General features: G+C 41.7%; 1 protein-coding gene and 2 long non-coding RNA genes across 10 annotated transcripts in view; 2 read left to right on the top strand and 1 right to left on the bottom strand.

Annotated features, from left to right (window-relative positions):
* LOC122682792 overlaps positions 1-8,497 on the top strand; it is a 163,098-nt gene extending 154,601 nt beyond the window's left edge. The window contains exon 3 of the long non-coding RNA XR_006337522.1: positions 8,375-8,497. This is a non-coding gene — a long non-coding RNA (uncharacterized LOC122682792). The remainder of the gene's footprint in view (positions 1-8,374) is intronic.
* RBMS3 (RNA binding motif single stranded interacting protein 3) overlaps positions 4,584-24,932 on the bottom strand; it is a 1,032,337-nt gene continuing 1,011,988 nt past the window's right edge. For 4 of the 8 annotated variants that reach the window (XM_043885913.1, XM_043885918.1, XM_043885923.1 and 1 more), the window contains one exon: positions 4,584-11,258. In XM_043885913.1, the coding sequence (XP_043741848.1) occupies positions 11,252-11,258 (7 nt within the window). In that variant the 3' untranslated portion in view covers positions 4,584-11,251. Of the gene's footprint in view, positions 11,259-14,895; positions 14,930-24,932 lie in introns of those variants that run through there. The other 4 variants (XM_043885916.1, XM_043885922.1, XM_043885917.1 and 1 more) reach the window with 1 other exon arrangement.
* Positions 11,232-22,748, top strand: LOC122682793. The gene is made up of 3 exons (XR_006337523.1): positions 11,232-11,331; positions 11,830-11,984; positions 22,611-22,748. It is a non-coding gene; the product is annotated as an uncharacterized LOC122682793 (long non-coding RNA).

Below are 24,932 nucleotides of genomic sequence, written 5' to 3'. Positions count from 1 at the left end.
TTATTAATGTGCTTCACATATATTGAGTTTTTTTTTTTTTATAACAAATTGAAGATTTGTGGCAATCCTGATCACAGCAAGGTTATTTGCTCCATTTTTTTTCCAAGTGTCTCTGTGTCACATTTTAGCAATAATTTTTACAAGAATTCCATTTTTCCATTATTACTATGTTAGTTGTGGTGATCTGAGATCAGTGATCTTTGATGTTACTAGTAGTTCTTTTGGACACACAAACCATTCCATACAAGATGGTAAACTTCAAATGTTGCACGTGTTCTGACATGGGGAAACCGGCCAGCCGTTTCCCCATCTCTCAAACTTTTCTTGAGCCTCCCTAGTCCCTGACACAGAACGATAATAAAATTAGGCTAGTTAATAATCACACAAAGCCTCTAAAGTACCAGTGAAAGAAAAAGTTGTAGGACTCTCATGTTAAATCAAAAGCTAGGAATGATAAAGCTTAGTGAGAAAGGCTCGTTGAAAGTCATAACAGACTGAAAGGTAGGCCTCTTGGGCCAAGCGGTTAGCCAAATTGTAAATCCAGAGGGAAAGTTCTTGAAGGAAGTTAGAAGTGCTACTTGGGGAACACAGGAATGATAAGAAAGCAAAACAGCCTTATTGCTGATATGGAGAAAGTTTTAGTGGTCTTAATAGAAGATCAAGCCATCTACAATATTCCCCAAGCAATCCACAACATTCCCTAAGCCAAAATCTAATCCAGAGGCAGACCCTAAGCCTCTTCAAATCTAGGAAGGCTGAGAGAAGTGAGGAAGCTACAGAAGAAAAGTCTGAAGCCGGCAGAGGTTGGTTCATGAGGTTTAAGGAAAGAAGCTATCTCCTTAACATCAAAGTGCAAGGTGAAACAGCAAGTGATGTTTAAGCTGAGCATTCAGGCTCAGACTTCAAATTTGGCATCAGATCTCATCATTCTTTTAGCCATGTTACATCACATTTGTAACAGGTACAAAGTAGAATATCTATTATGTGTGAGTGTGTTTTATTACTTTAATTATATTGTGCCACTCTCTTCTGGCCTGCAGAGTTTCTCCTGGAAAATCAGCTAATAATGTTATGGGAGTTCCCTTGAATGCTACTTGTTGTTTTCCTCTTATGCTTTTGATATTTTTTTCTCTGCTTTTAATTGTTATCAGTTTGATTACTGTGTGTCTCTGTGTGTTTCTCCTTGGGTTTATCCTGCCTGGGACTCTCTGTGTTTCCTGAACTGGGTGACTATTTCCTTTCCTATGTTAGGAAAGTTTTCCGCTTCAAATATTTTCAAATATCTTCAGATATTTTCTCCGGTCTTTTCTCTCTTCTCCTTCTGGGACCCATATAATATGAATATTGGTGTAGTTAATGTTGGCCCAGAGGTCTCTTTGATGATCCTCATTTCTTACCATTTTTTTCTTTATTCTGTTTCATGGCAGTGATTTTCACTATTCTGTCCTCCAGTTCACTTTTGCATTCTTTTGTGTCATTTATTCCGCTATGGATTCTCTCTAGTGTATTTTTAAATTTCATTTATTTAATTTCTCATCTGTTTTTTATTCTTCAGTTCTTCTAGGTCTTTGTTAAACATTTCTTTTATCCTCTGAATCTGTGCCTCCATTGTTCCTCCGAGAGTTTGGATCATCTTTACTACCATTAGTCTGAATTCTTTTTCAGATAGATTGCCTATCTCCACTTCCCTTAGTTGTTCTTCTGGGGTTTTATCTTTTTCCTTCATCTGGGACATTTTCCTCTGCCATCCAACTTTCTGTGATTGCAATTTCCATTCCTCAGGCTGCAGAGTTGTAGTTCTTCTTGTTTCTGCTCTCTGCCCCATGGTGGACGCATCTGTGTAAGAGACTTGTACAGGCTTGCTGCTGGGCAGGACTGATTCCTACCCCCTGGTGAGTGGAGCTGGGTCTTGTCCCTTTGGTAGGCAGGGCCATGCCAAAGTTGTGTTTAGTGGGCAGCTGTGAGCTCGTGAGGACTTTAAGCAACCTGTCTGCTATGTTTCTGCCCTGGTTGGATGTTTGGCCTGAGGTGTCCCAGCATTGGAGCTTATAGGCTGCTGGGAGGAGTCTGGTCTTGGTGAGAAAATGGTGGCTTCCAGGAGTGCTCATGCCACTAAAGATACCCCAGAACTCCTGCAGCCAGTGTCTTTGCCCCGACAGTGCGCCACAGCTGGGCCCGCCCCCCGCCCCCACCACCTTGCAAGAAACCCTCCAATACCAGCAAGGAGGTCTGACCCAGGCCCAGGCGCTTATGCGGCCACTGCTTCTCCCCCGGTTCCTGGTGTGTATGAGACCTTGTGTGTGCCCTTCAAAAGTGGAGTTTCTCTTTTCCCCAGTCCTGCAATCAAATCCCACTGCCCTTTAAAGCCAGATTCTCTGAGGGCTCCTCTCCACTGCCAGACCCTCAGCCTGGGGAGCCTGATGTAGGGCTCAGAACTTGCACTCTTTTTGAAAAACCTCTGCAGTGTAATTATTTCCAGTTTGTGGATCACCCACCTGGGGAATACGGGATTAGATTTGACCATGATTGTGCCCCTCCGACTGTTTCCCTGCAGTTTCTTCTCTGTCTTTGGATGTGGGGTGTCTCTTTTGGTAGGTTCCTGTGGGCTTTTTGTTGTTGTTGCTGCCACTGGTTCAATGGTTAGTTGTGATTTTGATGTTTCCATAAGAGGTACGGTCATGTCCTTCTATTCTGCCATCTTCAGGAGTTACTCTTGTTATGTGTGAAGAAAGTGGTTTCTTGAGATGGAATTTACTCCTTGTGAAGATGCTATGAAGATTGTTGAAATGGCAACATAGGATTTACACTACTATCAGCTGCTACTAGAGTTGCACCGATTTCAGAAAGGCATGTTCCATCCTTCTTGCTGTAAAAGAAGTAAATACCCCCAGATGATTTGAAAAAAGGGCAACGGTAAAATATCTGACTTCTCTGCGAAATGTATGAAGTTGGGAGAGGCAGCAGTGAAGTGTCTGGAAGGTCCATCCTGTGTGTGGATGAGAGAGGATATGATGCATTCAGACCGGTAGTGTCTCCATCCACTTTGCATCAAGTCATGGAAGGGTTAAGAGTATTGCTTGCAAAATCTCTTGATCTTATTTCATGCTAAAATGTTGTCATATCATATTCTATGAAATCCTTGTTGATGAGAAGTGTCTACTCTATCTTTGTAACATTAAAATATTTACAGAGTGTCCATGGACTGCATACTGTTCAATGAAATAGTCAATGAAAAGTTACGCCTATCTATGTGGGAGATAGGACTTTTCCTTCCAGAACAAATCACAGAGATGATGGAAATAGCAAGTTATTTCTGGGATGGAAAATGTGAATTGTGACCAAGGTGACTAGAATGGATGTCCAAATACCCTCTTCTATAGAAATCACAGAATCTCAGGCCAAATGAGGTGAACTTTTGAAAAAAAAAAAAAAAACTGAAAAAGAGTTGCCTTCCATATTGGCATTTCCCAAAGCCTCTGAAGAAGAAAATTACCTTAGAAGCAAAGGTTAAAATTTAAAAAAAAAACACAAAAAACTATTTATTTACTTGGCTGCGCCAGGTCGTAGTTGTGGCACACAAGATCTTTAGTTTTGGCACATGAACTCTTAGTTGCAGCATGTGGGATCGAGTTCCCTGACCAGGGATCCATCCTGGGCCCCCTGCACTGGGACACGGAGTCCTGTCCACTGGATCACCAGAGAAGCCCCACAGGTGTTGAGCATTTAAAGCTGTTTTTAAAAGCATACTCTAGCCTTTCAAAGATGTAGGTGCGTGGGTGGGTTGCCCACTTTCCAAGCCTCGTCTGGAAAATGGAGCCGTGGCAGGACTGACCTGAGAGCGTGCGTGTGAGGTTGTGTGAGCTCCAGCGTGGGGCCCCGGCAGCTTCTGGCACATGGCTCGGCTCGGCTCAGGTAGCGTTGGCCTTTGCTGCTATAGCCACCCCTCACGTTACGCTTCTGTTCAGAATCGAGGATTTGGGTTTGGACTCCACTGGAGACCAGCACAGCAGTTCCTCCCGGTGACTGCTTTTTCACAGTGGTAACCTGCAGCTTCCTAAAGGCAGGAGAGAGAACCTGGGGGAGAAGACTGCTCCCTCTGTTTCCAAGGATTTAAACAAAAAGATGGCCTTTTGATAGCTGAGAGACATTTTCATTAGTATTGAAAATGATGCCCCTTTATAAAAAAATCCAGAAATAATAAAACCCTGTGAGATTAAGTCTGAGATATATTACTTTTCACTTTACTAATTTTGGACTGCAGCTAAACGTTCTCTTTGTCAGCATCCCTTTAAAGAAAGCATTATTGGTAGATGATGGGCGTATGTTAGATTTAGAAGCTGATGATCTCTGAATTCTTATGCATAAAAATGAGAAAGAATGTATGAAGTCCCAGGGAGACCTAAGTGGTCCACACCCCCAAAACTCCTAAACAGGCTCCTTTGCATGAGCACAGTGGTCCCTCTTCTCTCACATTTTGTTACCAGGGAGGGTTCTTTTTTTTGATAAATTTTGTAGGAAGCCAATTAAATATAGACACTGTTCCTTCCACTAAGCTTGAAGAAAAACACAACAACCCTGCTTGGTTGATTTTATTTTCATTTTTTATTGAAAGCTTCATCAAAGAAAACAGAAGTTTAAACCTAACATCCACTGATCTACAGAAAGCTCAAGGAACGGGGAAAATGGTAGCTAATTTGACTGTGGTACAGATGAGAAAGTTAAAAATAAAACCAGAAACACTGTTCAATTACAGAATTTTCCATGACAGTCAAAGACAGCAGTACAAAATGCTCTTAAATAAAATCCAGAATTGAATGATGTTTCAGAAGTTCTATGACATCAGATATGGCCTGAAACAACAGTTTTAAAAGAAGCTGTGTCCCTTTTTCTTCCTTTTTAGAAACTGAGTATTTCATAGCAAGTACACTTTCACATATATATTTTTTAAATTAAGATTCCAATTACATTCTTCTTCTTTTTAAATAAATGGAAGCATTAATTCCCAGAATGGAGAAAAGTTTTTCAAGTATCTCTGTGAAATATTTTTCCTGTTTTTGAAACATGGAATAACTCCTGTTTCACAAATGAGGAAATCAGCTATTTCGGGGAGGAGGAGAGAGCATCCTTCTTAATAAGATTAGAGGGTTAACAATACACAGCATAACACTGAATTACACTGTGGATACTGTTTAAATTTGAAATAATTTTTTTTTTTTTTACAAAATCCAACAGAATCTCAAGGTCATTCAGCCTTAATGAAGTAACACAAAGTCAAAAAATTATAAAACAATGCAATTTTTTGGTCAAAGATTTAAGATGGGGATAAAAGTGCATATTTAACCAAGAGCTATTACTATATTCCCCAAACTCAATTTTGAGTTGACCTGTTCTACTGGTTCAAATTTCAAGTGAACAAAATCAAAATAGATTTCATTTGAGGAAAGCCAAATTCTTTGCTATACTTTTTTCGTTTATGTTCTGCAAGCATATAGCCAACTTGCAGTTGTTTGCAGTGGATGGGAAAGGGACATTATGGATATTAAAAACTCACAGTATATAATGCACTGACATTTATTTTACCAATGATTTCAAACTGCTTCAATAAATCGATCCTTAACAAGAAACAAAATAGATTTGAATTTTATTTCCAAATGTTTTTTGTTTTCCATCCTCAGGGTGAAATTCTAATAGAAGGAAAGAGAAGTCTTTAGTTGAAAAGAGAAGATAAACAAGGTGCACAAAAGTAAATGATTAGCCCTTCAAAAACTGGGAGTGATTATGTTTCTGCAGGACCGGGGCTTAAGGGCAGTCACTAACTGGAGGGAATACAATGGATTGAAGTTGTAGACCCAGTGGCCTAGTGGTTCTTCCTGCGACTCCAAGACCCGCCTCACCCTGCTTCAGCTTTAGAACTGCCGCAGAGACAGTGCTATTCTAAAATCATTGTTTTCCCTCCCAGAAATACAAAGACATAAACATGGAGAAGCTATCCATCCTTTTTTTATGTGACAGTGAGCATATATGTTGGGGGTAAAAAAAACCAGAAATCACCAATCTGGGCTGAGCTTCCCTGCCTTACATCAAAAAAGACTGTTTGGGCCACTCAGGGATTTTGTTCCCAGCTTCTGTACTTCCCTGAACTCTCTGTATCCCACAAGGGACAGCCATGACCAAGAACACTTGGATTAAGGGACCAGCTTCATGTTTCAGAGTATTTGGTAAGAAATGGTCAATTTGAGTTAGACTCGGCTGTCTTCCAATGCCATGGTAGGTGTCATTTGCAAGACAAATGGATTCATTACTGAAATCTCATTATTAATCTGTCATGGGAAGGGTGTCAACCCTGTCAGTCCCTTAAATTGGAATGAGGGGCTGTCAGTCCCAGCAAACTCAGAATTTTGAAACCTGCCAGTCATGTTTTTCAATTACATGAAAAACAAAATTCCATTCTTACTCTTTTACTGAGGACAAAGTAATAGAGATCAGGGTTCTATGACATGTTTAAATTTGACTATGAAGTGTGGTTCCTCCAATGTGCTGCATGTCTTTATATACCTATATAAATATCCTTTCATTTGATTTCATATCATATAAAAACGTTTATCACGGAAACCCTCTTAAAAATGTCTCCCTGCTTAGCAGCTCATCTTGCAGTGGTTCCTGCACTCAAATTAAGAATGAGACTGAATTGTCAAGTGTCTTTTCAGTCCTACTTAGAGCATCATCTGTCGAGACAGTCCCTTGAAACTTTTCCTCAAGCATAAAGAAGACTGCAAAGGTCCTCATAAGATCTCAGCTTTCATTAATGGGAATTGTAGGCCACTGTGAAAGACATCGGGGGTGTGTGTATGTGTGCATGCATGTGCGCACACGCTAAGTCGCTTCAGTCATGCTGACTCTGAGTGGCCCTATGGACTGTCACCTACCAGGGTCCTCTGTCCATGAGATTCTCTAGGCAGGAATCCTGGAGTGTGTTGCTGTGCCCTCCTCCAGGGGATCTTTGTAACCCAGGGATCAAACCTGTATCTCTTATGTCTACCTGCATTGGCAGGCAGGTTCTTTACCACTGGGGCTACCTGGGAAGCCCATATGCATAAAATAGACACCCCAATTACTCAAATAGAGTTAGAAAAACTAAGTACTTTTCTTATCCATAGATTGAAAATGATTATAAAAGTTTTTCAAGCAGTTAATGGATTCTGTAGGTTTGTGAACCTTCTATCTGGGATTCTCCTAGGGCTTTCCATCTCTGATATGGGCGCTTTTAACATCATGCAGTTTTTCATTAAGAGGGGGTGGAAGTGCGTTATATATGTTCTCAAATGCAGCAGATCTGTTAAGGTCACAGGAGAGTTGATTCAAGTGGTGAAGCATGGCACGACATTTGAGGGGTCGAAACTACCAGGGAAACAAACTAACCCTGACCAAACCACAGCTGGGTCAAAGGTTTTATTGTTGATAGCATAGAATGTAACTTGCAATATTTAAGACATGCCCGTGTTGAAGGACAGTCTTCCACCCTGCAAGTGTTACCTATGGTCCCTGATGACTTCAGAAGATGTGGTCCTGCTCTGAGGAGTTCCCAGTCACCGTGCAGACTTCCTTGGCAACACCTCCTCCTTATTAAAAGAATACCCGCTCTCCACTGACCGTGGACCAGAGTTTGGAGGAAATAATGTTTATCCTATTTGGATTGTGGTTTTACTTTGCTTACTGACACTTAAGCTAAGTCTTGGCAATTGCACATGAGAGGAAAAATTGAAAATCTGAGTAAATGCTTGAAGTATAGTGAAGCAGAATACTTTAAAAAATGATTGTAATCCTAAGTTGGGTTAAAATCTCCATGACCTGTACTGTTGATTAAATTAGGATTCTGATGGCAGTGTGTACTGAACACATGTTTTGGTTTGTTTTACTTTTCATACAATGTAATGCTGCCTACCTATTGATGTATTTATTTTTTTCCCAGGCTTGACTCTTAAAAATAATTTTTAGGTGATAAATTTTAGAGATGATATATGCAAATTTGAACATGTGCCACTTTTTCCTTCTTTTTGATTTAAAATAAGATATTATAGTATGGCATAATATAAAAAAAGTCCAAACATAAAGCACAGATGGACACATAAAATGGCAAGTCATTTTCTTTTGCCTGAAGTGGCTTAAAAAATTGATATTACTGAAATTTTATAGTTGGAAAAAAATGTTGCTGAATGTATAAATAAAGCAGTAGTTTTGAATAGAAACAGGAAGTTACCTAGGCACATTCATCAGCCACATGGTAGCTACCTCTTAGCCTCATTGTTGATTATGGAAATGAGACTTTCTTAGTATCACATTACATTTTGATTGATTTTTTTTTTTTTTTTTACAGAAGACAAAGTATGTTGATTTCATATTCAAATGAATTATGCCCAGGATAATCCTTGTTTATACACAGAGTTCAGAGACTGAAAAAGAGAAGCAGAAAGCACAGTTCCTATCCAGGTTTGCTCATCCCCCTGTGACTCGGGGGCCCATTTCTCAAAGAGAAAATGCCATCCTTAAAATACACGAGAGGCTGAAGAATGGAACAAAACGAAACGTAAGTTTAGTATTCTCTCTAAAGCATGGGAAACCATAGGGATGGCTATCACCAGTTGGAATTTTTTTGTAGCACATGCTACACTGCCTTGGCTATATTTTTGCCTCTAATTGGACCACAAAGATATGGAATCACTCTCTAGATAAGAGCTTTCAATTCATGGGATTTTCAAATAAGAGAGGTATATTTTAACACTAGACCTTTGTTTATAGATCAAACATAGTAGAATGTTGATGAATTTTATGAGTCAAACTCATTATTCATGTTGACGTAATGGGAATATGATTTACCTTTTAATATATTTGTTTTTAAATGCCTACCCTGTTTTCTTTTACAGTGCCTCTTCCTTCTGGACTAAGACAGGTTCCTGTGACTTTGTGAAAAGAGTTTCAACTATTGATTCTAATAAGCCATTAGAAAGCCATTCTAGTGCATGGTTCAATTAACAGAGTTCCACTGTCCTTCATTTCAGGTAAAACTGTACAGGTTGAACATAGATTTTATGAGTCAAATATGCAGAGGTGTTTGGTAAGTCAATTTAATTCATTTTAGACAAAGTTTTGCATCATTCTCAATGTAATATATATCTCCTTTGGCTTTAAAAATTGATCAAATCTAATTATTTGGGTTCTTATTCATATAAATCATACAATTTCTTGATTGTCAACTAGCATTAAAAGCTTACCTGAATTCCACTAATAGAATCCTCAATCTTAGTGGTCCTATTTGCCTCAGAGAGTTAAACTGAAATTAAAAAGTCGTCTTGTCTTTCTTCTGACAATACCAGGATATGAAAATACAATGAAATGAGGCAAAAAAAAAAAAAAAAAAAGATATCCCCTCCCCAACTGCAGAGTCAAGGTGGCTATTCATGGTAGATGATGACAAAGACTGAGGCAAGAAGACAAAATCTAGAGGTGCAGGAGTTTAGAAGGAAGGCTATTGTTACAAATACCGTGCAAGGCCTTTTCAGGAGACCACTCACCACTCAACAGAGCATCACTGAGGTTTTTCAACAAGTGATCTTTCAGACCAGTTCAGGAAGTATCTTGAGTCCAAAATTCACATAATGAAATTTCAACCTGTTAAACAAGTGTGTTAGCTCATTGGTGGCCATCGATACAGACGTCATAACTCAAGAGCACTAGGAGAGAACCAGAAAAGCACGTGGGACTTAAAGCCACTTGGCTCTATTGGTTGGGATCCAGAGCTCTTGGCGCTACTACTGCTGACCACAGGAACAAGCTTCTACTATCCACAAATATACATTTAAAACAAAAACAATGTTTTTTTTTTTTTTTTTTTGCAGTATGTAAAACACCAGTGGAAGGTAGTTTAAACAAACAAAGTAAGAACTGGTCCGGCCATGTAGGTCAAATAAAATTTTAAAAAAGAAAAGAGAAGAAAAGAAAAGCAACCTCTTATCTTCTGGACTGCAACAGGGTGCCACTTCATCTTTGGTATAAAACAGGCCATCCATAGGCTGAATTTGATCACAACTAGGAAAGACTACAGAAATTGTCAACAATTTCTCTATCTATTGCTTTTTTTGTTATTTTTTTTTTGTAGTTTTTTTCTTTTTTGCACTTTTTGACAATAAGCTCCTATCTACTTAAGTTTTTTTTTTTTTTAATGCTCTTAAGCTAGATTTTGCAATGTGACAAGCAAAGCTGACTAAAAAGTTTGTAAAGCTCATAAAAAAGACTGCAGATAAAAAGCACTAATGATTTTGCCAGCGATCACGCTTTGGAAATTAAAAAAATCTGCATTCTGCCCCCCAAACACGCATTATTTCTAATGCAGTTGTTTTTAAACCAACATTAATAACTTTACCTTAAAATGTTTTAGCCTTCTAGAACGATTCAACACTTAAGACAAAGTTCATGAGAAGTCCCAGCATTTCCCCAATTCTTGCAGTTGCCATGGTTTCTTTTATCATAAGCAAATTTTCTTCAAATGAAGAAAAACATTTTCTTTAAAACTGTACAGTTTTTTTTTTTTCCACCCTAAAAACTCATAGTCTTAAACTTCAGTACCGGTGAAAACCGGTACAATATTTCAATTCTTTCTTGGTTTTAACAAGACGTTGACAGCTTGCCTCGAGAGCCTTTGACGTCCTTAAAATTAAGGCAATTAAGATTCAAGATAAACCTTACCTAAATATTTCTAAGAAAAAAATAAAATAAAAAAAAACCCAACCCACTAGATTTAAACAAGAAGGGAAAAAGAAAGAGTAGCTTAATTACTGAGGAAGACAATTTGTTTCCATTTCTGCTTGCCCACCTCTTGACATCAGATTTCCTGTTTTAAAAAAAAAAAAAATCAATCTATCTACACCTTCAGATAAATTCTGAATTCAATTGTTCTTCCACATGAATGTCAACCTTCCATGTTTTGCTTTATCTGTTTGTAGTAGTTGTCCTCTTCTGGGATTGTTTTCTTTAATTAAAAAAATGATGCAAAAATAAACTGTCAGACCACATGAAGGAACCATTTGCACAGCACGTAAAAACACGTTGTTTTCATTGGGTAAAGTAGAAAATTAAAAAAACAAACAAACAAACAAAACAGCATTCCACCGCCTGTGCAAAACTGGAAGCCAACTTCTTGTTTAATGAAGTTTCTTCATTCAAGGCAGAGTTTCAGACGGACATTCTTCAGTCTTGTTTATGGTCTGTGAAAACAATGGAGGAGGAGTGGTCATTACACCAAAGCAACTCTGAAATCCCCTTCTGTGACCTTTTCCGGTGAGCGTTCTTTAAAAGCTACCAAGCTCTCTCAATGGAATAGTCATCAAGGAAGTTGTCAGGACACACTGGGCTTAGAAGCATGTCAAATTCTGCCCCTTTCATACTAATATGTGTTTGCAGCTTGTTCATATTAAATATCTTGGCCAATAGATCAAGAATATCTCTTAACTGCAAAGTTTTAAATATACAAATATATCTAGACAGGTGATATTTCCTATGTTCATGGAATGTATTCTTCAATATGTGGCTTATGTTTTAGCTCCCTAAGAAATCCCTTGAGTAATTCTGTCCTTCCAGAACTCTGATGAGATCCATCACAAACTCAGGCAATATATCTATGACTCCCTGTTATATATCCAGGATACAGAATTTTTTTTCAATTGACGTGTGGTTGGTTTACAATGTAGTGTTAATTTCTGCTGTCCAGCAAAGTGATTCAGTTATATATGAATGTATACATTTTAAAATATTCTTTCACATTATGGTTTATCACAGGATACTGAATACAGCTCCCTGTGCTATCCAGTAGTAACTTGTCGTGTATCCAGTCCCATGAATAAGAGCTTACATCAGCAGCAGTGTATTGTGTGTTATCAAACAGAGCTCACCAAGTGTATCCACACGAGCCGAAGGCTTATTACTGAAGACAGGTAAGAGAGCAGTGAAGCTTTGTTCACGCTCCAGTTTCTTCTCTTCTTCCTTGCTCCTCTATCTCAACAAGGTGTTGAAATCTTGAGAGGAGGAACTCTATTTTACTTCTGTGTTTTACTCTGCAGGAGGCTGGGAGACTGATATGCACATCATAGGTGTTTAAATAGACAAATGCCATTTCGCCAGCCCAGCTCACATAATGCTTTCTGCTTCTGCCCCATCTATATGGCAGGGCTGAGCTAACAGTGGGTTGATCTTTACTCCTATCTCTCCCACCCACAGGTGAGAATTTGGTTCAAGAATTTCAGGGGTATCGTTTACAAATAAAGATTCTTCAGAACTTTCTTTAGGTCCTGTTTCATGAAAGCGCCTTCCCTCGGTGCTCTGTGGGTTCTTCTGATGCCCAGTTGCTTGCTTTGATGAAGAAAGCTCAGAGTTGCTGTGTAGCGGTGTCCAGGTGTTTTGCCGCACAGGATGCAGGGATGCAGGAGAACCTCGGGGCTAATTCCAGCCCACAGTCTGTTCCCCAAGCTGTGCACTCCGGAGCAGGGCTGCATTTGCCCTGAGCATGTGGCCCTTACTCAAATTCACAAAAAGCCCTCAATGATGCTTTGAACTAGATGAGACTTAGCCTGGGATGACCCAGAGGGCTTCTTTTTCTAGTCTGCCAAAAGCCCTCATATGACTCAGCTGTGGCTGTTAGAAACCTGCCTAACTTGTTCCTAGAATCATATAAGGAAAGCAGCTTGTTGATAGATTATTTCCACTGTTAACCAGAGTTTAAGTCTCTAGAAGTACATTTATTTTTCTGTGTTATGAAAGAAAGTGGCATTTCTTTTTAGAATGAAAGCCATCAAAATTGTCATAATAGCAGCAACAGTAAGGGAAATTTCCGTCGTCATCCTGGGAACCATGGGAACCATGGAGTTTATTTGATCTCTCTATATATACCTTTGCAAAGTATATTCTCATTCCATTTACTTCTAAAACTCTGTCTTGTTATGGGAACCACACTTGGTGTGTGTTTTTGTGTTTGCTTTTAGGTCTATTTTTTGTTCCCATCTCCATCTTCCGCCCTGGTATCACTGCGCATTGAGCAGGAAACGCCTAACACGGCGAGAGTCCGCATCAGACCTGTTCAGGGAGCGCTTTCAGTCAGCGGGCTGCATGGCGCAGAACCCCTCACTGCGCGTGTGTCTGGTGGGCTGCCCTCCAGGCGTCCCTGTGTGTGTGAGTGAGGCTGCAGCTTCCTTCCTTCTTTGTTATTGGAGGATAATGGCTTTACAATGTTATGCTAATTTCTGCTATACAGAAGAGTGACTCAGCTGTGTGTGTACATACATCCCCTCCCTCCGGGGCCCCTCCCACCACCTCCACCCCAGCCTCGGGGTCATCACAGAGCCCTGAGCTGAGCTCCCCGTGCTTACGGCAGCTTCCCACGAGCTGTCTCTTTTATACACTGTAGTGTGTATGTATCAGTGCTACTCTCTCAATTCGCCTTCCCCTCTCCTTCCTTTCCCCGCTCTGTCCGCAAATCCATTATCTTCATCTTCGTCTCTATTTCTGCCCCACAAATAGGTTCATTAGTACCGTTTTTCTCGATTCCATACATGCGTGCTAAATCACTTCAGTTGTGTCTGACTCTGTGTGACCCTACAGACTGTAGTCTGCCAGGGTTATCCTCTGTCCATGGGATTCTTCAGGCAAGAAAACGGAACTGGGATACCAAGCCCTCTTCCAGGGGATCTTCCTGACCCAGGGATCGCACCGGCACTTCCTGCGTTGGAGCCAGATGCTTACCGCTGAGTCACAGGGGAAGCACCTCTAGATCCCACATATACACGTTCAGTCCCGTCCCTCAGGCGTGTCCGGCTCTGCGACCCCATGGACCGCAGCACGCCAGGCTTCCTTGTCCATCACCAACTCCCGGAGTTTGCTTAAACTCATGTCCATTGAGTCAGTGATGCCATCCAACCATCTCATCCTCTGTCGTCCCCTTCTCCTGCCTTCAATCTTTCCCAGCATCAGGGTCTTTTCCAATGAGTCAGTTCTTCACATAAGGTGACCAAAGTATTGGAGCTTCAGCTTCAGCATCAGTCCTTCGATCTCTTTTAGGATGGACTGGTTTGATCTCCTTGCAGTCCAAGGGACTCTCAAGAGTCTTGTACATATACACGTTAATATATGATATTCTTTTCTTCCTGACTTACTTCACTCTGTATGACAGACTCTAGGTTCATTCACGTCAGTACAACTGACTCAATTTTCTTCCTCTTTATGGCTGATTAATATTCTATTGTATATATGTATCATTAATCCTCTTTATCTATTCATGGACATCTAGGTTGCTTCTGTGTCTTGGCTGTTGTAAATAGTGCTGCAATGAATATTGGGGGTGCATGTATCTTTTTGAGTTGTGGTTTTCTCTGGGTATATGCCCAGGAGTGGGATTGTTGGGTCATATTGGAGCTACTTTCAAGTTTTATAACCTTACACAAATGCTTCCAATAGCCTCCTCCCATCACTTGCTTCATCCTTCAAGTGGTCTTGTTGCTACATGAAAACAAATGAGAGGAAATAAATGGTTGTACTTTACATCTCCATGGTGGCTTGCTGAAGTCTGAATGGAAGACTATTTAATAGTCTGTTGCTATTTAATAGAACTAAATTCACTCCTGGGCTCCCCTGGTAGCTCAGCTGGTGAAGAATCTGCCTGCGATGTACTTTCTCTTTCCTGGAGTTGCGGTGGAGAGGGTGGTCAAAAGCGGTGCTGAGAGAAACACTGCTCTAACCTTAGTTCTGTGTTTGTTAAATTGTAGCTGTCTTCAAAGCTATTAATATACTAACGGACATGACCCCCTACAGGGCCAATGGATACTTACTTCCTGAAAGACTGCAGTATGTTCTGGTCTCCTTTGGAATGCTTTAAAAAATTATTAAAAAACTGTAAGAGAATTTTTTTGGTCAGTATAATTATTTTGATACTAATGTAAAAGATCACATGTTTTCAAAAACATTTTTTTTCCTATTGATGCCTTTCTTCGTTGATAACCTAACTGCATGTTTAGTTTACTAAGGGTAATCAGGTAGTGGGAGAATAGTGTGGATCACAGAATTCGTCTTTTCACGTGAAAATCTGTGAAGTTAATCTGTCAGGAATGACGTTGGTGAATATGGCATGATTAGATCATTTTAAGGCTTCTTCTAGCCTAAAAGTCTACAATTCTAAGATGATGATTTACTAGTTTTTACTACCTTTTAATGTATTCACTCTGCTTTTTGGGGGGAAGCGGGGGTGGGGAGGATGGAAGATGAGAGCATTCAGACTGACTCTGTGATCTTAAAGTGTGGTCAGTCTCCCTACCTTCACACGGACCTTAGAAAGCTTCTGTCTCAACCCTAGTATTGCTAGGGCTTTGTAATTTTTCAAGTCTTCTCTAAAAGAACTGTCATAACACCAATTGTCTATACATGGTCGGTAGAGTAATCAGCAAATTATATGCCCTTGATTACTATCCACACATGTCTGTTAAGATTGTGACTAATGATACATTTTATTTGTGTTTTCATAATGCTCTCAGTCACACATATTCCTCTTTTTACAGTGCAACTTATTTTAATTTTTAAATAGTCTCACTATCCAACTTAAAATGTTCTTGCTCCTGATTTATGAATGCCAGTGCATGACACAAGCGCTATGTAAACGTGCACTTTCACACTTCATTAGGACAAGGAAGGTAGACAGGAGTGAGGTTGCGCTGTGCTGTGCTTAGGACCTCAGTCGTGTCTGATTCTTTGCAGCCCCATGGGCTGTAGCCTGCCAGGCTCCTCTGTCCATGGGATTCTCCAGGCACGAATACTGGAATTGGGAGGCATTCCCTTCTCCAGGGGATCTTCCTGACCCAGGGATCAAACCCACATCTCTTAACGTCCCCTGCATTGTTAGGCGGGTTCTTTACAGTCTGAGTTACCAGAAGCCCACACCCCAAATTCAGGGAAGGGGGGTCAGTCTTCCCTCAGCTATGAGACCTGCCTTATATTTTCTGAAGAACACTGATGTAATCTCTCACTTTAAAGATTTAAGGGAGGCCCCTTGAATAAAAATTGGTAAATGGAAAAGATGGAATTTTAAGGACTTCTGATTTTGTATATTAGAATATAGCTTTGCTTGCAGACTCATACTTTTCAAGTCCTAGTTTTTTAAAAAAATTTTCTAAGTACACAAAGAAGAAGAAAAACTGGGAAAAACTGAGCAGAAACTGGAATTTCCAAAGAACATCCAAAAGAAAGCACAGGTATCATTTTCCTGGTTTGGGTAAAGAGTAACCAGCCTCTTGCATTACTATCCCCTTTGAACAATAAGAGAAAACAAAAACAAAAACAAAAATGGGACAACAAAATAGGAGGTAATGTTTTTTTAGCTTGAAAAGTGGAATTTGGAATATTAAAATTCTGCTGACCCATGATTCCAAATATAACCTTTTTGTTCACATGCACATTATTAACATTTCTCAAACTTTTGTCCTATAACCTTCTGTTGTGTTGTCTGTAGTTTTTTTTTTAAACTTTTTATTGGAGTATAGTTGATTTATACTTGTTAGTTGCAGGTGTACAACAAAGTCAATCGGTTATATGTAAACATATGCTCACTCTTTTTCAGATTCTTTTCCCATATATGCCATTAGAGAGTACTGAGTAGATTTTCCTGTGCTCCAGTAGGGTCCCTATTAATTATCTTATATGCAATAGTGTGTATATGTTGATCCCAATCTCCCAATTTATCCCTCCTCCTCTAACCCCCTTGTAACCATAGGTTTCTTTTCTACATATGTGACTCTATTTCTATTTAGTTAATGTGTACCATTTTTAAGATTCCACAAATAAGTGATATAAAATATTTGTCTTTCTCAGTCTGACTTTACTCAGTAAGACAATCTCTAGGTCCATGCATGCAGCTGCAAAAGGATTTATTTCATTCATTTTTTGGCTGAGTAATATTATTGTCTATATGAACCACATCTCCTTTATCCTCTTTTCTGTCAATGAATGTTGAGGTTGCTTTGATGTCTTGGCTATTGTAAATAGTGCAACAATGAATATTGGGTTGCTTGTATCTTTTTGAAATATGGTTTTTGCAAGACATATGCCCATAAGTGGGATTCCGGATCATATGGCAACTTTTAGTTTCTTTTGAGGAACCTCTGTACTGTTTTCCATAGTGGTTGTACCTATTTACATTCCCACCAGCAGTGTAGGAGGGCTCTCTTTTCTCCATAACCTCTCCAGCATTTGTTTGTAGTTTTTTGATGATGGTCTTTCTGATTAGGGGGAGGTGATATCTCATTGTAGTTTTGATTCACATCTTTCTGATAGTGATGTTAAGTATGTTTTCATGTGCTTTCTAGCCATCTGTTTATCTTTTCTGAAGAAATTTTATTTTTCAGGTCTTCTGCCCATTTTTTGATTGGTTTGTTTGCTTTTTTGATATTGAGCTCCATGAGGTGTTTGTATATTTTGGAGATTAACCCCTTGTCAGCTGCTTCATTTGGAAAGATTTTATCCCATTCTGTGGATTATCTTTTCATTTTGCTTATGGTTTCCTTTGCTATACAAAGCTTTTAAGTTTAATTAATTATTTTAAAATTATTTCTGTTTATATTTTCATTACTCTAGGAGGTCTATCAAAAAAGATATTGCTGAAATGTACGTCAGAGAGTGTTTTTCCTGTTTTCCTCTAAGAGTTTCATACTGTCTAGCCTTACATTTAGGTCTTAATCTATTTTTAGTTTATTTTTGGCATAGAGAGTGTTCTAATTTCATTCTTTTACATGTAATTGCCCAGTTTTCCCAGCACCAGTTACTGAAGAGACTGTCTTTTCTCAATTGTGTGTTTCTTGCCTCCTTTATCACAGATTAGTTGATCATAGGTATGTGGATTTATCTTGACTTGCTCTCCTGTTCCATTCATCTATATTTCTATTTTTGCCCCACTACCATACTATTTTGATGACCGTAGCTTTATAGTATCATCTGAAGTCTGGGAGACTGTTCCTTCTGGCTCCATTTTTCTTCTTCAACATTGTCTTGGCTCTTTGGGTCTTTTGTCTTCATTCAAATTTTGACTTTTTGTTTGTTTGTTTGTTCTGTTCTTCTGAAAAAAAAATGCCATAGGTATTGCATGGTATCTATAGATTGTTTTGAGTAGTATAATCACTTCACAATATTGATTTTCCAATCCAAGAATATAGTATATCTTTTCATCTGTGTCATCTTTGATTTCTTTCAGCAGCATCTTATGGTTTTATGAGAATAGGTTAATACCATCCAGCCATCTCATCCTCTGTTGTCCTCTTCTCCTCCTGCTCTCAATCTTTCCCCAGCATCAGGGTCTTTTCAAATGAGTCAGCTCTTCGCATCAGGTGGCCAAAGGATTGGAGTTTCAGCTTCAGCATCAGTCCTTCCAATGAACACTCAGGACTGATCTCCTTTAGAATGGACTGGTTGGATCTCCTTGCAGTCCAAGGGACTCTCAAGAGTCTTCTCCACCACCACAGTTCAAAAGCATCAATTCTTTGGCACTCAGCTTTCTTTATAGTCCAACTCTCACATCCATACATGACTACTGGAAAAACCATAGCCTTGACTAGATGGAGCTTTGTTGGCAAAGTAATGTCTCTGCATTTTAATATGCTGTCTAGGTTGGTCATAACTTTCCTTCCAAGCAGTAAGCGTCTTTTGGTTTCATGGCTGCAGTCACCATCTGCAGTGATTTTGAAGCCCCCCAAAATAAAGTCAGCCACTGTTTCCCCATCTGTTTGCCATGAAGTGATGGGGCCGGATGCCATGACCCTAGTTTTCTGAATGTTGACCTTTAAGCCAACTTTTTCACTCTCCTCTTTCACTTTCATCAAGAGGCTCTGTAGTTCTTTGTTTTCTTCCATAAGGGTGGTGTCATCTGCATATCTGAGGTTATTGATATTTCTCCTAGCAATCTTGATTCCAGCTTGTGCTTCATCCAACCCAGCATTTCTCCTGATGTACTCTGCATATAAGTTAAATAAGCAGGGTGACAATATACAGCTTTGATGTACTCCTTTTCCTATTTGGAACCAGTCTGTTGTTCCATGTACAGTTCTAACTGTTGCTTCCTGATCTGCATACAGGTTTCTCAAGAGGCAGGTCAGGTGGTCTGGTATTCCCATCTCTTTCAGATACTTTCAGATACTCTTTCTATACTTCTATGTACAGTAGCATGTCATCTGCAGACAGTGACAGTTTTACTTCTTTTCCAATTTGGATTCCTTTTATTTCCTTTTCTTCTCTGATAGCCATGACTAGAACTTCCAAAAGTATGTTTAACAAAGGTGGCAAGGATGGACATCCTTGTCTTTTCTTGCTCCTTGTCTTAGAGGAAATAGTTTTTCACCATTGAGAATGATGTTAGCTGTGGGTTTGTCATATATGGCCTTTATTATGTTGAGGTAGGTTCCCTCTATAGTCACTTTCTAGAGAGTTCTTCATCATAAATGGGTGTTGAACTTCTTCAAAATCTTTTTCTAGATCTATTGATGGCCATGCAGCTTTTATTCTTCATTTTGTTAATGTGGTGTATCACAGTAATTGATTTGAATATATTGAAGAATCTTTGCATACCTGAGATAAATCCCACTTGACCAGGCTGTATGATCCCTTTACTGTGTTGTTGAATTTTGTTTGCTAGTATTTTCTTGAGGATTTTAATGTCTATGTTTAGCCGTGATATTGGCCTATAATTTTCTTTTTTGTGGTATCTTTATCTTGTTTTGTTAGGGTGATGGTAGCCTCATAGAATGAGGTTGGGAGTGCTTCTTCCTCTGTGATATTTTTGGAAGATTTTCAGATGGGTCAGGGTTAACTCTTCTATAAATGTTTGATAGAACTTTCCTGTGAAGCTCTCTGATTCTGGATTTTTGTTTGTTGGGAATTTTTAAATCACAGTTTCAATTTCACTGCTTACGATTGGTCTGTTCATGTTTTCTATTTCTTCCTGTGCAGTACTTGGAAGAATTTGTCCATTTACTCTATCTAGGTTGTCCATTTTATTGATGTATAGTTGCATGGTCTCCAGTGATGGGGGCTGCTGTGTTCCACCCTTGCTGACTGATCGTCCTGAGGTGTCCCAGCTCTGGAGCCTACAGGTTGCTGGAGGGGCCAGGTCTTGATGAGAACATGGTGACCTTCAGAAGGGATCATGCCGGTGAGAACGCCCCAGAACTACTGCTGCCGTAGTCTTTGCCCCACAGTGAGCCTGGATGCTCCCCGCTTCCTCAGGAGCCCCTTCAGCACCAGCAGGCGGGCCTGGCCTGGGCTCCTAAGAGGCCGCGGCTTCTTTTCCTGGGTCTCGGTGCACACAGGGCCTGGCGTACAGCCTCCGAGAGCAGGGTTTCTGTTGTCCCCAGTCCTGTGGGATCGCCAGGATCAGACGCCACTGGCTTTCAACACCAGGTTCTCTGGGGGCTTCTCCTCCTGTTGCCGGATCCCCGGGCTGGGGAATCTGACATGGGGCTCAGAACTTTCACTACGGTGGGAAAACTTCTGTGGTATAATTGTTTTCCAGTTTGTGGGTCACTCACGCCATAGGTGTGGTATTTGATGTTATCCTGATTGTGCCCACACTTCCATCCTTTTGTGCTGCTCCTTTGTCTTTCGAGGTAGAATGTCGTTTTTTGATAGGCTCCCGCATTTCTTGGATGATGGCTGTTCAGCAGTCAGCTGTGATTCTGGTGTTTCCATAAGAAAAAGGGAGCTCATGTCCTTCTACTCTGTCACCTTGTCTCCATCTCCTATTTTTTGTTTTTCAAATTTAAAGTCTGTGTGAATCACATCAAACAATATGGTGATCTCTGGCATCTGGTCCAAGCATGCTGGGTTTTTTTCAGTCCGCTGAGTGAGCTAATATGTGAGGAGGGAGCAGAGACTGTCTCTGCAGGAGCACCATGAGAGACACCAGTGCGGGATGAGAGACGCCGTGCGGGCAGGGCACCTCTCAGGGCTTGGGGAGGATGGGAAACCGGCTTCGGGTGTTTCAAGGCACAGTGAGAAAATGAATGAGTGAAGACCATCCTTGTTAACAGTTTCAAGGAGAAGGAAACGGCAAGTCAATCCAGTATCCTTGCCTGGAAAATCCCATGGACAGAGGAGCCTGCTGGGCTGCAGTCCATGGGATGGCAAAGAGTCGGGCACGACTGAGTCTCACACACACACACACTTGTTAACAGTTTGATGATGTCTGGGTAAATGAAAACAACACCTTTATTTATCTGATCAACAGTTCTTGACTGAGTGCCTACTATGTGAAAGGCAGTATTCCTGATGCTAAGGAAAGAACTATGGAAGAAGCAGATGCCTCCCCCATCCTCTTGGAATTTATCTCCTACTAGGAGTAGACTCACAATCAATGGATCAATTAGCAAACCATCAAAAAGAAAAAGAATCTCAAAGTAGAATATTTAAAAAAATATTCTGTGATAGAAAGTGGCTGGATAAATACCTAAAATTTGGTATCAGGGAAGGTCTCTCATACAGGCCTGCATGTGAAAGACAATCACAAGCTAACCTAGGAGAGTCTTAGAGGAAAAGCATTCTAGGTAGAGGAAACAGGAAGTTCAAAAATCTGGAGATGGGAACCTGAAGCAGGAGTCATTTAATATCAATCAAATTCCATCCTTCCTTTTCTTCAAACTCTCCAGAGGTTTTGTAGCTCTCTTAGAATAAAACTGAGAACTCTTGATCTACACAAAGCTACATGTCCAAGGCCCAAAGGCATATGAAAGTTGGCCTGGTGGACTTTATCTCCTATAATTCATCCAGTTACATCACCAGGCTCCAGCCTCACTTACAATGTAAACTCTTGAGGGCAGGGGTATGGTGTCAGAGCATAAAATCTGGCATGCTGTGTGATACTGAGGGTGAAACTGGGTCTAGGATGGAGGTGGGTGGGGAGACTTGCTAGAATTCCTCAGAGGGAGATATGTTCTCTCTGGATTGGGCAGGGACACCCCCCCCCCAAACTCCTGTCCTATCACCCAGTGATCATGAAAAGTGGGGGCAGCTAAAGCAGGGAGAAGAGGTTCTGGACAGTCACAAGGAGCATGGGGGGTCTGCCTGCTGACCATTTTTAAGAGGTGGGACTTCATTTTCCCTATAGAGAAATCTGCTTTATGACAGTCTTGTTTTGAGAGTAAGCCAAAGCAGCATCCCTAACGCACAGGCTGCAAGTTTCCCTGCATCCTTACTCCATCTTTCCTGGGTTGAGTGGAGAGCATCCGTAAAGTACCATAGCCAATTCATGTTATCTTGGATATTCTGAATCTCACAAATGGAGCTCATTTCCAGTTTCATTATGCTAATTAACATGGCACTGCTTTCATCAGGCAACTCATTTCTAACAGTTATTATGCTAATTGAGATATGGGTAGTTTAAAATACTTGTACAAACCTCTGGCCTTTCTCATTAAATGAGAGCTGACCTCCTGTGGGGTGTGAAATTCTGATTAGGGTGGCTGAGTGCCCCTGAAAAGTAGCTTAACCCATCGCACATATATTTCACACCGTAATGTCTAAAGATATTTTAAATTAAATTACAGGGGGAGTCAAGATGGCGGAGGATTAGGAGGATGTGGAGTACAACTTTCCTCAGCTCATCAAGAATACATCTCCAAATGGGAGAAGTCTCGCAGAGCACCTGCTGAACGCTAGCAGAAGACCTCAGACACTGAGTCAGGGCAAGGAAGATGCCTGCGTGCCTGGGTGGGGAACTGCAGGCAGGAGAGGCTCCCGCATCTGGGATGCCCTCCCACTGGTGGGGAGATGCGCTGGGACAGAGGGGCGCTTCGGGGCTTGGAGGAGAGCGCAGCAGCCAGGCTGTGGCAGGCAGGACGGAGTGAGACTTGCGCAGACGGTCTGTGCCACAGCGCTGCACGCCCCAGCCTCAGACACTGTCTGCTGGTGCAGACGAGGGCTGGCACTGCGGGGTTTAGAAAGAGACCTGCAGAGGGAACAGCTGTAGGCTGCGGGGAAAGAGCTGCGGGGAGGAGAGTGAGGAAGCCACGACCCCGAATGCTCACAGAGGAAGACCGCACAGCCACAGACGTGAAGCAGCATTGCTGAAGCGCAAACAGCAGGGCCACCAATGCAGCCTCTGTCCCCACGTGCTGCCCCCTGCCTCCCTAGGGCACCGGAAGGGCTCCAGCCGGGGCAGGCTCTGGGGCGGCTTTGGGACCACAGGCCTGTGGGTGGGGCGCAGGCAGAGCGGGGGCTGAAACCCCAGATGAGCTCCAGGAACAGTGCAGTGAAGGCGAGCTGAAGTCTCCCTTCATGGCCGCATGGACCCTGCTGCCAACTGTAAATTCCGCTCCTGAGGAACATCTGAGCAGACGGTGAGTGTCTCTGTAGCAGAGCTGGGCCTGGCTTTTGCAGCTGTGGACTCTGTGGGCACACTGCACCTGGGAGTTGGGCCAGAGTCTGAGCTGCCTCCACACACCCACGGCAGGTCCAGATCCACTATTCCTGCAGTCCTGGGACCTGACTTCTATTATCTACACTGGTGGCCTGGTGAAAAACAATGCCTGAGAGGCCCCCTGGGCAGACTGCCTTCATACACATGGATAACGTAGGGCTGAGAGTCGAGCAGACGACAGGATCGTCTGAGAGCTCACACAGGTGACACCCACATGTGAACGGCTTCAGAGGAGGAATACGCAGTGCTTTCTTCCCAAGTGTCGGGGGAGCTCCAGTCCTGCCTGCCTCGTACTGAGATCAGAAACACAGCTAAGAAACAGATCTTGGGGCCTCTGCTCCAACAACAAGGAAGCAGACCCTGCCCCTGAACACAGGGAAGGGAAAGCAAGCAACCACAGTGAAAGGGTAAGCTCTGCTCAGCATCTGGTGCAGGCGCTGGGCACCACGTCAGTCACACCTCCTATCAGAGGGGATGGCGGCCAGCATACCCTGAGCAAAGAGGCAGCAGATGTCCAAACTAAAAATAGCACTTGCACCAAAAAACAGTAAACCCACGAAGGCTATACAGGGAAGTTCCATCATAAAAATGCCCTCCAAGACAGTCCGAGGGTCTGGTATCAGAGGTTTAGAGCGAGAACCCCCAGCGCACCTAGCTCTGAAGGTCAGCAGGGCTTGAATGAAGGAGTCCTACGGGGCAGAGGGAGACAGAGACTCCACTCTCGGAGGAAGCACCCAAGGTACTGTATGCACTGGAATCCAGCACAGAGCATTGCCTCCTCAGGAACCTGGACCTGACCTACTAAGGGATCCCGGAGGGTCCCCTGGGAAGGTGATGGCTGGCTGTGGCTCGCTGTGGGGGCAAGGACACCATAGCGGAGACCACAGGGACTACTGATTAGCAGGAACTCTTCCAGAGATCCCGTATCAGCACAGACACTCGGCCCCGCCCACCAGCCCGCATGCTCCAGTGCTGGGGAGCCTCAGCAAGGCAGGAACACGGCCCCCCATCAGCAGACAGGCTGGGCCTCAGGTTCAAGATGGTGGAGCAGAAGGATGTGCTCTCATCGTCTACTGCGAGAGCACCAAAATCTCAACTAGCTGTTGAACAACCATTGCCAGGAAGATGCTGGAACCCAATAAAAAAGGATACCCCAGGTCCAAAGACAAAAAAGCCACAGTGAGATGGTAGGAGGGGCACAATCACAATAAAGTCAAATCCTATAGCTGCCCAGTGGGTGACCCACAAACTGGAGAACAATAATACCGAAGAAGTTCTCCCTCTGTTGTGAAGGTTCTGAACCCCACATCACACTTCCTAGCCTAGGGATCCGACCGAGGGACTGGGACTTTCCTGGGAATCTGACCTTGCAGCCAGCAGGATTTGATTATAGGACTTCCACAGGACTGAGGGAAATGGAGACTCCAGTCTTGGTATGCACAAGATTTTG

Source organism: Cervus elaphus, chromosome 24, assembly GCF_910594005.1.
Source record: "Cervus elaphus chromosome 24, mCerEla1.1, whole genome shotgun sequence".
In the NCBI taxonomy this organism is placed as follows: Eukaryota; Metazoa; Chordata; class Mammalia; order Artiodactyla; family Cervidae; genus Cervus; species Cervus elaphus.
Note: the sequence above shows the minus strand (reverse complement) of the source record. Positions and strands in the feature narration are given on the sequence as shown.